The 17427-nt window shown below is 24.3% G+C and overlaps 2 protein-coding genes across 5 annotated transcripts in view; one reads left to right on the top strand and one right to left on the bottom strand.

Annotated features, from left to right (window-relative positions):
* Nucleotides 1-3181, bottom strand: part of LOC117172509 (fructose-bisphosphate aldolase-like) — an 8215-nt gene extending 5034 nt beyond the window's left edge. Inside the window, exons 1-2 of the mRNA XM_033360521.1 lie at nt 3057-3181; nt 1986-2198 (exon numbers count right to left, since the gene is read on the bottom strand). Coding sequence (XP_033216412.1) covers nt 1986-2198; nt 3057-3095 — 252 coding nt within the window. The 5' untranslated portion in view covers nt 3096-3181. The remainder of the gene's footprint in view (nt 1-1985; nt 2199-3056) is intronic.
* An 820-nt stretch (nt 3182-4001) lies between these two features.
* The window catches only part of LOC117172508 (ADP-ribosylation factor-like protein 6-interacting protein 4), a 38254-nt gene continuing 24828 nt past the window's right edge, over nt 4002-17427 (top strand). The window contains exons 1-3 of one of the 4 annotated variants that reach the window (XM_033360518.1): nt 4002-4144; nt 4340-4486; nt 12621-13133. In XM_033360518.1, coding sequence (XP_033216409.1) covers nt 12652-13133 — 482 coding nt within the window. In that variant the 5' untranslated portion in view covers nt 4002-4144; nt 4340-4486; nt 12621-12651. Of the gene's footprint in view, nt 4195-4339; nt 4487-12620; nt 13134-13154; nt 13277-17427 lie in introns of those variants that run through there. The other 3 variants (XM_033360516.1, XM_033360517.1, XM_033360519.1) reach the window with 3 other exon arrangements.

Below are 17427 nucleotides of genomic sequence, written 5' to 3'. Positions count from 1 at the left end.
GCACGTTCATTGGACCGCGATGCATGAATCTATCAACTCTTAAAAAATTAGGCGCTAGCGCTTCAAGTGCGTAACCGGAAAGTCCGGGATCGATTCCTGCTACCGGCATTTTTCATCAATGTATTTTTTCATTTGAAATTGTTTTTATTGCAATTGACTATTTAATTTATTAAAATCAAGCAAAATTATTCATTTTCTTTGATGAAAAAATGGAGGTTTTAATCTTTAACACTTTTATTTCAAGAAAAGTTTTGTTTAATAGTGAATTCTCTTCTTTTTGCCCAATTGAACACTTATATTTCGTTGTTTTTAAAATTATTTTCATATAAAATTTAAAAAAAAAAATTGTACAGCAAGAATAGAATATTCAAAGATATTTACAGAAATATTGACTTAACCTTGAAATATTCGCTTCGAAGTTATAAAAGTAGAACAAAATAGAATTGGTTTATGTATATATTATTTAATGATTCTTGAAATGACATGATTTAAATTAATTTCATGGTCAATTGAAGTTAAAAATTTAAATACAAAATTCAAAGAATTCAAGGATTTCAAAGGAATCAATGAATTACACATTTTTTTTCAATTCAATGCGTTCGTAAAATTCGTAAAATTCAGTGAATTTGCCGAATGTTTCGTATTTTTTGAAAGCATTACATTTTTTGAATTGATTGAAATTTTTTATTTCTTTATATTACTTAATTTGTTTGAATTCTTTGAATTCTTTGAAATTATATCTTTTATTTCAGAAAAGTTTTTTTAATATCAAATTCTGTTTTTTTTTTTATTCAACTGAACATTTATATTTGGTTCCTTGTCATTCTTATGTGAGATAAAAATAAGAATAGCATATTAAGAATAAAATAAATATTTTAGAAGATAATTAAATAGTGAAATAAAATATATATAAAAAAATGGTTAAATCATAAATTGTATTATTATTATTAATAATACATTGCATGGTCAAAATAAATTTACTAGTCAATTGCAATAAAAACAATTTAAATGAAAAACTTAAAAAAAATCAAGGAATGCAAAGAAAATAAGGAATATAAGCAATTCAAGGAATTCAAAAAATTCAACAAATTCAATAAATGAATAAATCAATTGGATTTAAATTTAATTTAAATTTAATTTAGATTCAATTTTAATTTAATTTAATTTTAATTTAATTTAGATTCAATTTTAATTTTCAATAAATTCAATTATTTGAATTCATTTGATTTCTTGAACTAATTGAATTCTCTGAATTAATTGAATTCCTTGAATTCATTGTCTTCCTGGAATTCTGGTAATATTAATTCTTAGAATTCGTGGAATTCTGGTCATTGCTTTAATTCTTGGAATTATTAAAAATCCTTGAATTCATTGCATTCTTGGTATTGCTTTAATTCATTGAATTCCTGAAATTCTTGGAATTTTTAAATTTCTAAAATTCTTAGAATTTTTTCACTTCAAGGCAAGTTTTTTTTGTATAGAAAATACTCATTTTCTTCATTCAATTAAACATTGACATTTAGGTTTTATTGTTTTCATATGAGATAAAAATAGTTTAATAACAGTAAAATAACTATTCAAATATAAAGAATTAGTAAAATAAAATGATATTAGATTATAAGTAAATGACAGTTTGTATTATTATTATGATATTTATATTTTTGTATTGGAGTAATGAGTAATGTTTTTCAACATAAAAGGTTACAAAAATGATATATAAAAAACTTTGTTCAAAATTGTTGTTAAAATGGCTTAACTTAAATCAATGTAATAGTTATTTGCAATTAACAAATTTGAATCGAAACAAACATTCGCAAAAATGCCGACAGCAAGAATCGAGCCCAGACTTTTTGGTTACAACCCCGGAGCTGTACCGTCTGATCTAACCGGGAGATGAAAATTGAATACTCTTACGTCGAGGTACATGTAAAGAACGTGGATTTTTTTGTTATCATTAAAAGATGAATTTTTAGTTTAAAGAATACCTTATCTGTAGAAAACAGCATTTGCCTGTAATCCCTGCGAGTCGTTTCAGAATTTTCCAAATCTAAAAGTTTAAATCTCTCTCCTAAACTGGAAGGCGATTCATCTGCTGCAAGCAAACCTTTTCCTGGCAAACTTAGAGCCTTCACAATTGTTCTTAATTCTAGACGGAGGGCTGGTTCCAATTTATTATATTGAACAGACTTTCCTGAAACCTATTTTTTATTCATATTACAGTGAAACTCTTCTATAGCGCCGATTTTGGGGCTGGCGGTAGGTAAGAACGAACTCATTATAGCCCGTTCCGCTTTTGCTTGTTCACGCCTGAGTAACAACCGCAGACCCCGCGCAGCTCCTGTTACACCTATCTGTGGCGCGGCGTCAATTCTCGGAAGGGCTATAGAAGGGCGGGCTATTGAAGGGTTTCACTGTATTTTTATTCGTAAGTTTATTAATAAATAATATTTTAATTTAATTTAAATAAATATTTCAATGAAAGTAATTTAAAAAAGAATTTTAAAAATAGTTTTATTTATCCTAAATTTTATTAATTTCAAAAACTTGGAAGCCTTTTTATTTATTTATTTTTCAAACTATGGATTGTATTTTCCGAAAATAAAAATTTCGCTTTCAGAAATAAATTATTTATTTACTTATAAATATAAAAATATAAATGTGTCAGTATTTTTAAAACAACAAATACTCTTTGAACGGTTTCAATCATTTCATTTAATCTGGAGAGAAAAATGGACTTTCATGTATCAATTTTCTTAAACAATGTGTCTTCTTTATCTTACAAGCGATAGCAAGAAAAAATAAAATTAAAATCCGGGGGCTTGACCAGTTATCTTTTAAACGCAATGATAAACACTAGAACTTGTACTTTTTTAGATTGTAGAAATTTATAGTTGATTCAATGAAACTTATATTTCAAGTGTAAATTATAATTTAATTTCTAAATCATTTTGACGACTTTCTTGTAAATGTAGAAATAAAAAATAAATCATTTTTGAATAAAAATATTTACTATAATAATTTGCTCTGAAGATCAGAATTATTATTTTTTAACTTACTTTACTTTTACATGAACATTTTTCCTCCATTTGAGCCATCTTGAAATTTTATTCTATAAATGTATAACAGTTTATTGATTGAATCTGAACAAAATATATAAAATTTATTCATAAGACAGTTGTCTAAAATTGGTTAGCATTATATGTGTATGACTTAAGAAATAAAATAAATAAATGAAGGTGATAGTGGCCACCTCTCATATTTGAAATTTTATTAAAGTATATCAAGTGAATATTCATGAAGAACTGAATAAAATTAAAACAACAAGAGCATTGATCTTTCAACGTTTCAAAATTTATTATCCCGTCGATTCAAATTTCCCGCCTACAAAATTAATCCTGAGTAGAAGCACTGAATTTAATTTAAGCTTTCAATATGAAAATTTTCGTCTTTTATGACCCAAGTATTTTCTTGTCGCCCCATTTCCGGCTAGTTCCATTTCCATTTCTTCCATTAAGTGTTTCAAGTTGTGACGTCTGCTCGCAAGATGTCTACACGCCGAGGGTGAAATTTTATTTATTTAATAATTCTGTAAAAATTATTTTTCTCCATAAGTGTATTTAAATAATATTCTATATTTTTTAAAAGCTCTTCAATGAAATAAGGAAATCGTTACGAAGAATAATCATGGATTTTTTATTTAATGGGATAGATTTGATAAAATAAGAAAAAGTATCCAATTACACTTATTATAAATAATAATTTTATTCAGTTATTTAAAAAAATAAAGTATTGCCCCACGCAATTGGTATTATTTTGTTGACCCTCAGCGTGCAGACATCTTCGATTTCTCCCACAATACATTTCATGCAGTCCTACTGCGCGTGCGCCATCCTTGTAAGAGGAACACGACGCGACAAACCGTTACTATGGAAACGATAAGTCGCGCCGTGTTCCTCTCATACGCACACCCGCATGCGCAGTATGTCTACATGCCAAAGTCCAACGAAATCTTCCTTCTCAAGAGTCGGAAATTGACGGAATTTGTCGGAGACACGAAGCCGAAATAATCAAGGCATTTTCTGCTAATTTTGCTTGATTAATGAAGTGCAACGAGTGTTTTAAAAATTCTGGAAAATTTGTTTAAGTAATTCCATTTTTAAAATAAAATTGATCGTCTGAATTCGGCGTTTTCAGGTTATGTTACTTTTCGTCACGGATTGCTTTTTTTGCTTGAATTTGCTTTGATATTAAAGATATAAATACCTACAGACATAAATTACTCACAATTGAGTTTTACAATGGTGAGATTATGAAATATGAAGTAATTGAATTATTACAGCAGTTTGCAAATGTAAGAACAACTCTCTTCGAAAACTTCGGCATCATCGAAATCGTCAAAATGACACAGGAAGGTTAAGGTATAATGCGCAAAACGAACTTCGCCGCAAAATTCGTGTATGGTTCACTAAGATGCAGAATTTCTGAGGTAAGTATTTCATTTAATAGAAATTTTCGACCGTGTATTCGTAGTTTTTCATGGAATAAATTGGATTTTTCGATAAAATGGAGCACCTTTTGTCATTTGGAGCAAGAGAAACATTCACGTTTCACAACCTTTTGAAATTCTTTATTTATTGATTTTTCCACATGTGTTCAATTCCTTCGAGAATAATTATTTTTTCATAAAAAAAAAGAAACCGTAAATCGACAATCTTTAGATTGTCTTTTTCGAACGTTATAGCCATTATTTTGTCTTTATCGCTTTTTATTACGCACGGTATGTATAAGCTAGAACTTACGTGACGCGACGCGTTTAGTTTGTGGGGACTGATAGTATTTCACTTACATTTTTTTTTAATACAATTCTGAATGTTTTAAATTTATTTTTAGAATTTTTGTCAATCAAAGTTTTCGAAAGCTTACTTAATTTTTTTTAAATTGCAGTATAAAATTGAATCGCAACGTTTCTTAATTTGTAAGAGTAAGCTTCATTTTATTTGATCTAACTTTTTTAAAAATTCTTTTTCGCTGTTGGGTTGAAAATTAATTACTTTTTATTGAAAATTTAACTTTATTTTGGTTGAAGATTCATCGTTTTAATTTCATAATTCAACTATTTGATTTAAAATTTATGCATTTATTTAAACATTAATTTTCTTATGTATTTTTGTTCTCTTATCTATTTTAATTATTTATGTAGTTCTTCAAACATGATTTTTTTTTAACTGAAAATTTAACTATTTTGTTAAAAATAATATCTTTTACTGTTTTGCTGAAAATAATATTTTTTAGGAGATGTCATTTTTTGTTAGTTTAATTTGTACTATTCGGTTTAAAGTTAAACTACTTTATTAAAAATTAATTTTCTGGTTGAAGATTCATCATTTAAGTTAAAATTCCACTATTTGGTTGAAAATTTTATTTAAAATTTTGACTTTTTTCAGTTGAAAAAAAAAACTAATTGGTTGAAAGTCAAAATCTTGTTTAAATTTTTTTTATTGATAATTTAAGTATTCGAGTTCAAGATTTTTGATTTTATTTGGAAATTCATCACTAGTTAAAAGTTTAATTACTTTTTGAACATTCATTTTCTTTCTGGTTAAACATGAATTTTTTAGACTGAAAATTTTACTATTTTGTTGGAAATTCGCTTTTTTCGGTTTAAAATTAATTTTTTAATCGAAAATATAACTATTTCAGTTGAATCTTAGATAATTTCAGTTAAAAATTCATACCTTTTGTAGAAAATTAATCGTATTGATTTTAAAATTATTTTTTTTTAAATTGAAAATTCAACTATTTCAGTTCAAAATTCATCAAATTAATTTTTTTCCACTGAAAATTTTACTATTCCCTTTTTAAATTCTCTTTTTTGGTTTACAAATAATTTTTTAATAGAAAATTAAACTATTCCAGTAGAATTTTATATAATTTTAGTTAAAAATTCATAGTTTTGGTATAAAAATTAGTCCTATTGGTTGTAAATTTCATATTTTGGTTAAAAAGTCCACTATTATAGTTGAAGATTTATTTATTTTTTTTAATTATCACTTTGTGGTTGAAAGCGCAACTTTTTTAGTTGAAAATGTAACTGTTTCGTTGAAAGTTTGTCATTTGTTTTAGTTCAAAATTTAACTATTTTGTTAAAAATTCATATATTTTGTTGAAAAATCGTATCTTTTTTTGTAGAAAATTATTATTTTTTTAATTAATCTGTTTGTTTGCAAATTCAAGTATTCCTGTTATATATTTATTATAACTAAAAATTTAAATACACAATTGTTGGTTAAAAATTTATCTATTTTGTTGAAAATTCTTTGTTTTTTTTTCACAATTTAATCTTGTGGGTTCAAAATTCATAATTCTACTCTAATCATAATTTTACTTGAAAATTCACCATGATCATTGAAAATTAGTTGTGTTTTTTTTTTCTTTTAAAATTTAACAGTTCAATTTTTGTGTGGAAAATTGATCTTTTTTTGTTTAAAATTCAACTATTTTGTTCAAAAATCGACTTTTTTGGTAGAAAATTCTTCTTGTTTAAAAGTTAATATTCTTTAAAAATCATATTTTTTGTTGAAAATTCATCTCTTTGATTGAAAAATAAGCTATTTTGTTGAAAATCAGTTTTTCTGTTGAAAATTATGTTGTTGTTTTTTTTTTGCTGAAAATATAACTATTTCTATCAAATATTCCATAATTTTTGTTGAGAATTCATCTCTTTCGTTGGAAGTTTATGTTTTTAACAAAAAATTAAACTATTCCATTTTTTGCTGAAAATTGATATATTTCGTTGACAATTCAATCTTTTTGATTTAAAATTATAATATTCTAGTTGTAGATTCATCATTTTACATGAAAAATCACCAGTTTGATTTTTATAAAAAATTTAACTTGCTGTAGATGCTGCTGTAGAAAAAACTCCCATCTTCAAAATGTGTATTACTTTCAACGCAGTTGTTAAAATAAGCACGAAATATCTAGATCTAATTTACAAGTCAATACATTCTTTGTGGCATCTGTCGAAAATGTTATTCCAAATATAAAATAAGCTCTTAAATATTAATGCAATTTTTAAAAATAATTTTGTAATAATCCTATCATTTTTCTGAGGACTGTTGGATTAGTTAAATAAATAAATGAATTTAATGCAAATTTAAATTCCATTTTTGTTAGAAATGTGATTTTTTAGTTGATAATAATTCAACTATTTCCTTGGAAATCTTCTTTGTTGAAAAATGAGTTATTTTGTTGATTTTTTTTTAACTGAAAATATAACTATTCCAATCGATTTCAATTTTGGGATGAAAATTTCACCATCTGGGGGTAGAAAATTAATTTTTTAAATAAAACATTTAACCATTTCATTTTTGGTTTGGTTTCATTTTTGCCTAAAAATTCGTGTATTTTGCTCAAAAATCATATTTTTTGGTAAAAAAATTAATCTCTTTGCTTAAAAATCTAAGTATTTCAGTTTAATGTCCACAATTTTAGTTGAAAATTAATAACTGGTTGAAATTTTATTGAGTGGAAAATTAATTTTTTTACTGAAAATTTAAATATTCAGTTTTTGATTGAAAACTGATCTTTTTTTAGCTATAAATGCAAATATTTGATGGAAGATTTATTTTTTTTTTATTAAAAATTTATTTTGTTGTCGTTGAAGAATCGTCTTTTGGCTAAAAAAATTAATCTTTTTGTTTGAAATGCAATATTTTTAATTGAAAAGTTAGAAATTTGAAGCAGTTTAAATTAAATTTAATATCGTAGTAACACATTAATTTTTTTAACGTACGCTGAATTTTAATTATAAGATCAAATAAAAATTTAAATTATTATTGAAGATATGGACTTTTTAGCTTTTTCGGGAAAAACATTCCCTATAATGTCACTGTTTCCAATTTTGAAAATAATAAATAAGTCATTATTTATTAAAAGCCAAATATTTTTGTTAAATTTGTAGGAAATATATAGTAAGAAAAACTTCTATAAAAAAAACATCATTAAAATAAAGTTGTCTGTTTTCAATTCTGCTATTAAAAATAATGTATTTTTATTTGAAATTACATAATCGGTCATATTATTTTGATTTTGAAAATCACAGGAAATCTGTTTTTTCAGATGTCTGATTTTTGGAACAACTACCTTAAAATTAAAAATGATCGAAGGTTGAATTTCACAAAAATATATATTAATAATTTTGGTAGATTGTCTAAAATAGAGAATTTAATTCTAAATGTTAGCAATTGTTGATGGTTATCAGTTATAAAGGATGTCATAAATGAACAGTCTTTTAATTTACATTTTTTATTTAAAGCTAATAAATATAAACGTTTTCAATTTAAAAGCTATAAAATCTACTATTTCAGTTTTTTATTTAATTTAATGAACAAAGGACATTTTATATTATAAAACTATTACTTAATTTAATTAATAATTCGAAACGTTTAATTTCACAATATTTGAAATATTTCAGAGTACTTCTCAAAGATTCTAAGGAATTTTTAATAGATTTAAATTATTTTTTTATTTTAAAGCTCTGAAGGTTTTTTTAAAATAATTTTACGCAAATTTCAGAAAATTCTTTTGAATTTTTTTAAGCTCATTTCAAACTTACTGAGTTAAATGATTTTGTTTATATTTTTGAATTATTTTCAATTCCAGTTTTACAGAAACTAATGGATATTTTTTTATTTTAAACATTTTTTCCAATTAATTTTAATTTTTTTTTAAATTTAACTTAAATTGTTTTGAAGTCTTATCAGCCGAATTATTTTTAAGTTAAAAGAATATTGGTTACATTATTATTTAAATCTATTTTATTCTATTCATGGAAGATTATGAATTAAAAATGTTAAAAGATTAGAATTTTTGTTTTTTAAATATTAATAGTAATGGAAATTTAAAAAATTCGAAAAAGTTATAGAATTTGGGAAACAGATTATTAAAAAATGAGAATCTCTTTGCAGGTTTAGAATTTAAAAAAATAGTAATCGAAAATTAAAAACATCTTTAAAAAAAATGTAAAATTTCGGTGTTTTTGAAAAATTGGAATAACTTCGATTGGATTTTCTTTTACTTAAAACAAAATTCAAACTCATTCAAATTTCTGTGAATTGTTTTTTAGTCAATCGTCACTTTTTTGTTTGAAAATGAGTAGGGTTTCAATAATTGTAAGTGATTTGAATTTTTGTAATTCATCCTGAATTCTTATTAATTTACCTTGAATTATTTTAAATTCTCCGGAATTTCTTGAATTTTTGCGATTCACTATTCTTCTACATTCTACTTAATTCAATGGATTTAAAAAATTTTTTAAGTTTTTATTTAATCTTATTTCGAAATGACTGAATTCAATGAATATTCCAATAAGTTTTCAATCTAATTTTTGACATGGAACGGGAATTTTTTTAAAGAATTATAATTCGGATTTTGAAAAAAGGAATGAAAAAAAATCCCTCTTCCAAGTAAGAATTCGCCACAATTTGAAGGTTCCCTCTTATAAATTTTAGAAAAAGAAAGTTGATTTTTAGAGAAGTAGCATTTCAGAAAAGAAATATTTCTAAATTATAATATATATTTTTTTACATTGTTGGTTGCGAATTCATCTTTTTTTAGTTAACAATTTATTAATTATTTTATCTATTAATTTTAATTTAGTTATTAATTTTTTTGTAGAAAATTAATCATTATGGATGAAAATTAAGTCGTAGAAAATTCATCAGTTTGGTTGGAAATTAATTTTTGATTGAAAATTAAACTATTCCATTTTTAGTTGAAAATTGATCTTTTCTAGTTCACAATTTAAAAATTTGGATGAAGTTAAATATTTATAATTTTAGATCAAATTCATCCTTTAGGTTGGAAACAACATTATTCGGCTGAAAGTTAAACTCTGGTTAAAAATCAATTTTTGTTAGGTTGTAGATTCATAGTTTTAATTAAAAATTAATTTTCAAGTTGAATATTTCACAATTTGATTTAAAAATTCGCCACTTTGTTTGAAAGTGTAAATATTCTTTTTAACTTTGTTTTTTTATGTTGAAAGAAATTTTTGATCTGCAAATTTAACTTATTCTAATTGAGAATTCCATAGCTGTAGTTGACAATTTATCTTTTTTTTTTGTAAAAATGAATAATATTTTAAAATATTTAACTATCGCAGTTGAAGATTCATTGATTTAGTTCAAAACTTTTTATATTTGGTTTAAAATTAATTTTTTTCTGTGGAAAATTGAAGTATTTTTTAACTAATCTATTTTTGCTTGAAAATACATCTTTTTGGGATGAAACTTTTGCTTGAAAATTGATATTTTTAATTTAGAACGTAAAGAAGTTATTCGAAAATTGATCGTTTTGTGAAAAGTTCGCCTTTTTGTATAAAATTAATCTTTATGGTTAAAAATCAAATTATTTGTTTGAAACATAAATTCTTCTGCTAAAAATTTATTTTTTGGTGAAGGTCCATCGTTTTAAATAATAAGTCACTAATTTGGTTGAAAAATGAGCTGTTTAATGTAAAAGTTGTTTTTTATTTAGATTTTTGTGGTTGAAAATTATTTTTTTGTACTGAAAATGTAACTATTATTCCAGTTGATTATTCCACGATTAAGTTGAAAATTCATTTCTTTGGTTGAATATTCATTTTTGACTAAAAATTTAATAATTTGACTTTCGGTAAAAAAATGATCGTTTTTCGTTGAAGTTTCTTCTTTTTGTGGTATAAATTAATCTTCTTGGTTGAAAATAAATATTTTTTGTAGAAAGTAATTTTGTTAACTGAAAATTTAACTTATTCTAATGGAATATTCCATAGTTTTATTTGAAAATTTATTTGTTTGGTTGAACATTAATTTTTTTAGAATTTTTAACCAAGAGATGATTAATTCTGAAAAAGAAATATAATACTTTTTTTGTTTTGTTTTTGATAAAAAGAACTAACTTTCAATCGAAATAGATTTTTTAATCAAGAGGTTAATTAAAAAAAAAGGTGGCTTATTAAGAACCTAGTTCAATTTTCAATAAAATAAATAAACTTTCAAATAATTTGTAGAATTTTGAACTAAACACCAAATATATGATAGTAAGTAGACTTTCAATAAAAATGATTAACTTTCATATATAAAAGGTGAATTTTCAACAACTAAAAAAAAAGATTTTTCTGCTAAAAGAAAAATTTTCAACAAAAAAATATTAATTTCCAATAAAGAAAAAGAATTTTCTACCAAAAAAAAAATAAATTTTTTTACCAAAAACGATTATTTTTTAACAAAAGACTTTAATTTTTAATAAAATAGTTAAATCTTTAACTAAATAATAGAATTTATACAAAAAAGTAGAATTTTGGACCAAAAAAATGATTCATTAAAAATTCCAGTCCTTGGTTGAAAGTTGAACGAATTTTTTTTAATGTTGAAAGTTCTTTTTCTTATAACAAATTTCATTAAAAATTCTTTTAGCTGTAAAAAAAGTTTTTTTAAATTGCAAATTCAAATATTTTGTTAAAAAAGTCAACTGATTAATTGTAAATTAACTTTTTTCTTGTTATTTCATGTTCTCGTTTTTAAAATTAAATTGTTGTATAGAGAATTAGGCTTTTTGGCTTGAAAATTCAACAAATTGGTATAAAAATAAACTGTTTTGTAGAAAATTTGCTTTTGTTTTTATTGAAAATTCATTCTCAATGAATATTCATCTACTCCATTTTTGGTTAAAAATTCAACATTTTAGTTCAAAAAATTCTGTTTTTTGTTGTTGTTGAAAATTCGTCTTTTTTGGTAGAAAATCGAAATTTTCTTGGTCAAAATCAAGTCATATTGAAAATATATACTTTTTGGTAAAATCTAACTGTTTTTTATCTTTAATCAAAATTTGGTTAAAAATGCAACTGTTTAGTCGAAGATTAATCTATTTTGGTTGAGAATTAAACTATTTTGTTGAAAATTTAAAAATTTGGTATAAAATTCAACTTTTTCATAGAAAAGTCGTTTTTATTGTATGTTTTTTAAATTGGAAAATAATTTTTCTCCATAGAAATTCGTCTGTCTAATTTTTTGGTAAAAAATTGAACTTTTATGGTTTTAAAATACAGACTATTCACCTTTTTTGCTTGAAAATACAACAATTTGGTAACGGATTTCACTATGTGGTAAGAAAGTGAATGGCTTTGTAAAAAAATAGTTTAAATTTTTTTAAATTGAAAATTAGTTCTCAGTGGAAATGTAAATACTCGATTTTTCAGGGTGGCCGTTTTAATAGAAGAAACAAATTTCTGGTCATCTTCCGGTTTACAACAAATTACAACTTGTTTCTTTGTACTGTGATGACTGTATTCTCCTTTTCTTAAAAAAATACTTTTTCTCACGGTGTCGGTAATACCTCCTGTTTACCCTATTTGTTTAAAAATTCGTGTATTTTTCAATGTTTTTCTCTTTTGTGTTCAAAGTATTGTATGTTTAGAATGAGCGTCATGAATTAAAGCAAATGTTTGCATTTTGCGTCAGATATGACTGTTACTTTTAGTTGGCTGGGAAAATTACGTTAGTAAGAAGAAAAAAGGAAGTAATTTACCTAGCACTGGTAACAATCCCGTTAATAAAGTATGTGTTTTTGTTTTAAAGGATCGCTTCTCAGTCATCAATATCAAACAAAATGAGTGATGTCGTTTCAAAGCAAGTGTCGAGGTCTCAAGATCGTTCCAATACGAGAGTGAGAAAGCGGAAAAATTCGAGTGCGTCGAGCGCCAGTGACTCAGGTCTTTCCCCAAAACGTCGAAACGCCTGCAGCAAAGACAAAAGGAATACTAAATCCAGGCGTCGCAGCAGCTCTTCCGGCAGTTCCAGTTCTTCCTCGTCGACGAGTCGAAATTCCACGGGACGTAAGCAACTCAAGGCGAAGGCAAGTAGCAATATGTCGCAAAAATACTCTCATTCATCGAGGGATCGTCGGAATGGCGGCGGAGTTCAGATCCCGGGTGGCGGTCGAGACACCTACATCAGGGAGCAACGCTCGTACAGTCAGCGCGAGTCGAGATACAAAGTCGAAAGATATGATAGAACCTTTTCAAATCGCTTGTACGGCGAAAACCAGGGAGGTGGTGGAGGTGGAGGAGGAGGAGGAATGAGAGGCATGAAGTACGCATCAATTTTCTTGACGAGTCTTTGAGTTTTTATTCTTGGGGAAGAGCGCGCGAGCCTTGGAATCAATCGAAAATGTTTTAAATTAGATTTCCTTTATTTAGAGGATTCCGAGAAAGTTGTTTGATTTGCGGCAAACGGTGAGTCTTTTCACAATTCTGGAAACTTACTCTGCTTTCAGGGTGGCCACTGGACCGAGAAACCGGATAATCACGAAAATTTCATTCATTTTTCTTTTCTTTCCTTTCTTTTAAATTTTTTTTAAATTTATTTTTTATTGCCTTCTATTCGAGCAGCATGAACGTTGTCAGATTTACACTTTAAAGTGTTCAATTTCAAACAGTGTTCAATAATTTATGCCATTTTTAACAGAAAATCAGAGGTGTAAGACTTTTAAAATTTTGGGAAACTTGCGAAGATGTCAAAAATGTTTTTAGAAATTTTAAATTTTGACCCCTAAAGTTGTCTTTTTGAAGTTTTAGATTCTAAAATCAACAATTTTGGAAGCTGCCAAATCTAAATGGATTGATTTTGTAATTTCGAATATAATCTTGTAGATACAAAATTTGAGTCATTTTCATCATAAAATTGTTGTAATTTTTAAACAATTATAATTTAAAAATCGTGAAATTTATAAGCTTTTAATTTTAAGAAATAAATTTTCGAATGTTTAAACAATATTTTCTGTCATTAATAAATTAAAGGTTAAATAAAAAATTGTTTGATAAGCTTCCAGTTTTTAAATCTTTGAATGTTTGATCCCGAAAGGTGCATTTTGGAACTTCTAGATTCTAAAATCATAAATTTTTGAAGTTGCCAAATTTAAATAGATTGATTTTGGAATTTCGAAAGTTATCTTGAGGATATAAAATTTGGTTCGTTTTTATCATAAAAATGTAGACATTTTTAAACAATTGTAATTTAAAAAACATGAAATTTATAAGCTTTAAAGCATTTAATTTCGAAAACTGCTCAATAATTTATGCAATAATTGGGTTCAACAATATTTTTAGAAATTTTAGTCTTAAAATCTTAATTTCATCCCGAAAGGTGCCTTTTTGAACTTCTAGATTTTAAAATCATAAATTTGGAAGCCTCTTAATTTAAATACAGTAAGTTTGGAATATGAAGATAATTTTGAAGATGTAAAATTTAAATAATTTATGCCACTTAAACAAAAAATCAGAGGTGTAAGACTTTTAAAATTAATACAATCATTTTGGGAAGCTTGCGAAGATTTCAAAATTTTTTTTAGAAATTTGAAAATTTGATCCCTAAAATTGTCTTCTTCAAGTTTTAGATTCTAAAATCAAACATTTTTGGAAGCTGCCAAATTTAAATAGTTTGATTTTGGAATTTCGAACATAATTTTTAAAATAAAAAATTCGAATGATTTTCATCATAAAAATTTAGACATTTTTAAACAATCATAATTTTCAAATCGTGAAATTTATAAGCTTTTAACTTTAAAACGTTCAATTTCGAAAACTGCTCAACAATTTATGTAAAAATTGTAACTGAAAATTTTGATGTTTTCAAAATTAATGCAATAAATTTTCGAAAGGTTTAGAAAATATTTTTTTTGGTCATTAATAAATAAAGTATTAAAGCAAAAACTTTTTTCTAAGTTGTTAGTTTTTAAATCTTCGAGATTTCTATCCCGAAAGATGCTTTTTTGAAGTTTTAGATTCTACAATCATAAATTTTGAAAGCTGACAAATTTAAATAGATTGCTTCATAATTTTGAAGCTGTAAAATTTGGATCATTTTCCAGAAAATTGTTGTAATTTTTGGACAATTATAATTTAAAAATCGTGAAATTTATAAACTTTAAGAAATAAATTTTCGAAGGTTTGAAGAATATTTTTTGTCATGCTGCCAAATTTAAATAGATTGCTTTTGGAATGTTTAACATAATTTTGAAAATATAAAATTTAGATCATTTTCCTCATAAAAATGTTAAAATTTTCAAACAATTACAATTCAAAAATCGTGAAATTCATAGGCTTTAAATTTTAATAAATAAATTTTTGAAGCCATCGAAGGTTTAAACAATATTTTTTGTCATTAATAAAGAAAAGGTTAAATTAAAAATGGGTTTATAAATGTTCAGTTTTTAAATCTTTGAAAGTTTAATCCCGAAAGGTGCTTTTTTTGACGTTTTAGATTTTAAAATCATAAATTTTGGAAGATACCCAATTTCGAACATAATTTTGAAAATGTAAAATTCGGATTATTTTCACCATAAGAATGAATAAATTTTTACACCATTATAATTTTTTAAATAATGAAATTTGTAAGTTTTAAACCTTAAAGCGTTGAATTTAAAAAAAACTTCGATAATGTATGCAACTTTTTATATTTAAAAATTGAAAGGAGTAAATATTGAAATCTATGATTGAATGGGCAATTTTATAGTATTTCAAAATTAATACTATACATTTGGGAAGTTTTCCAAGATTTAAAACATATTTTTGATAGTGTGTTAAACATTTTTCATAGTGTCTTAAACAATTATAATTTTAAAATCATGAAATTTATCAACGTTCAAGCGTTCAATTTAAAAAAATGTTCAATGTTTTATGCCATTTTTAACAAAATCAGAGGTGTAAAACTTTTAAAATTAGCAACATAAATTTGGGAAGCTTGCGAAAATTTCAAAAATGTTTTTAGAAATTTGAACATTTTTAAATTTCACCCCTACAACTACCTTTTTGAAGTTTTTGATTGTAAAATTACAAATTTTGGAAGCTGCCAAATTTAAATAGCTTGCTTTTGGAATTGTGAAGATAATTTTGAAAATATAAATTCGAATCAATTTTATTATAAAAATTTGTAAATTTTGAAACAATTATAATTTAAAAATCGTGAGATTGATAAGCTTTAATTTTTAAAGGTTTAGTTAGAAAAAAATCAATAATTTATGCAATCTTTGATGCTTAAAAAAATGATAGGAGTAAATATTGAAATCTTTAATTGAATCAACAATTTTATAGTATTTCAAAATTAATGCTATAAATTTGAGAAACTTTCCAGGGTTTAAAACATATTTTTGATTATTAATAAGTGAAACTTTAAATTAAAAATGTTTTTAGAAAATTTCAAATTAAAAATCTTTGAAATTTTCTTACCAAAATTCAAATCTTGACATTTTTAAACAGGTATAATTTAAAAACATGAAGTTTATATGCTTCAGACTTAAAATCGTTCCATTTAAAAAAAACCATTGTTTAATTTATACAATTTTTGATACTCAAAAAATAAAGTGTTCGACTAAAAACGTGTGTCAAATCAAAGGAGTAAATTTTGAAATCTATAATTTTGAATAAGCAATCGTCATTAAAAAGTAAAACATAAAATTAAAAATGTTTTTAGAAGATTTTAGATTCTAAAATCGTGAATTTTGGAAGGTGCCAAATTTATACACGTTACTTTTGGAATTTCAAAGATATTTTCGAAAATATAAAATTCTGATCATTTTCATCACAAAAACTTGGACATTTATAAACAATTATAATTTTTGAAATAATGAAATTTAAAAGTTTTAAACAATCAAATCAAAGGTGTAACGATTTAAAAAGTAATAATTAATTATAAATTTTAGAAGCTGACATAATATAGGATACAAATAAATATAAAATATAAAAAAATAAATATACAATATTAAAAAAAATATCAAATATAAAAATGTAAAATATAAAATTCGGATAATTTTTATCATACAAATTTGGAAATTTCTTAACACTTTCTTTCCATTTCATATACATTGACCAATATAATCAGTATTTATTTGAAATTTCAATTTTTTTTCTTTAAATTAGAAAAATTTGATAAATTATTGAATTGTGAATGCATATAATTTTAACAATAAAGTGTACAATGCTAACATGAAATTCTCAACTTTCTAAAGACTTTTTGATAAAATAATTTCAATTTTATTTGATTTTTATTCTAAATGATTGAAATTATAAATACTACAGGTTTTAAAATGTTAACCGAAAAAAGTGTTAATCTAGAACTGATAAAGCAAGCTCTTAAAGTTAAAATTTAAACTTTGTTATTTTAAATTATCCAGTTTCATAATTCCAATTTAAAAATGGTGCTATTGCTAATTTTAATGATTGAAATTGTTTCATTATTCCAGGTTTAATTTAGGAACTGCGTAATTCTCAATATTTCTGTTAACAATTTTCAATTTTTAGAGTTTTTTTTGTGTTATAATTTTAGATATTTAAATATTGAAGGTTTTATATGGAAAACTGTTTTATTTTCAGCTGTTTTTTTTTTTTTT

Source organism: Belonocnema kinseyi, chromosome 5, assembly GCF_010883055.1.
Source record: "Belonocnema kinseyi isolate 2016_QV_RU_SX_M_011 chromosome 5, B_treatae_v1, whole genome shotgun sequence".
NCBI lineage: Eukaryota > Metazoa > Arthropoda > Insecta > Hymenoptera > Cynipidae > Belonocnema > Belonocnema kinseyi.
This window is presented reverse-complemented; position numbering and strand designations above follow the sequence as displayed.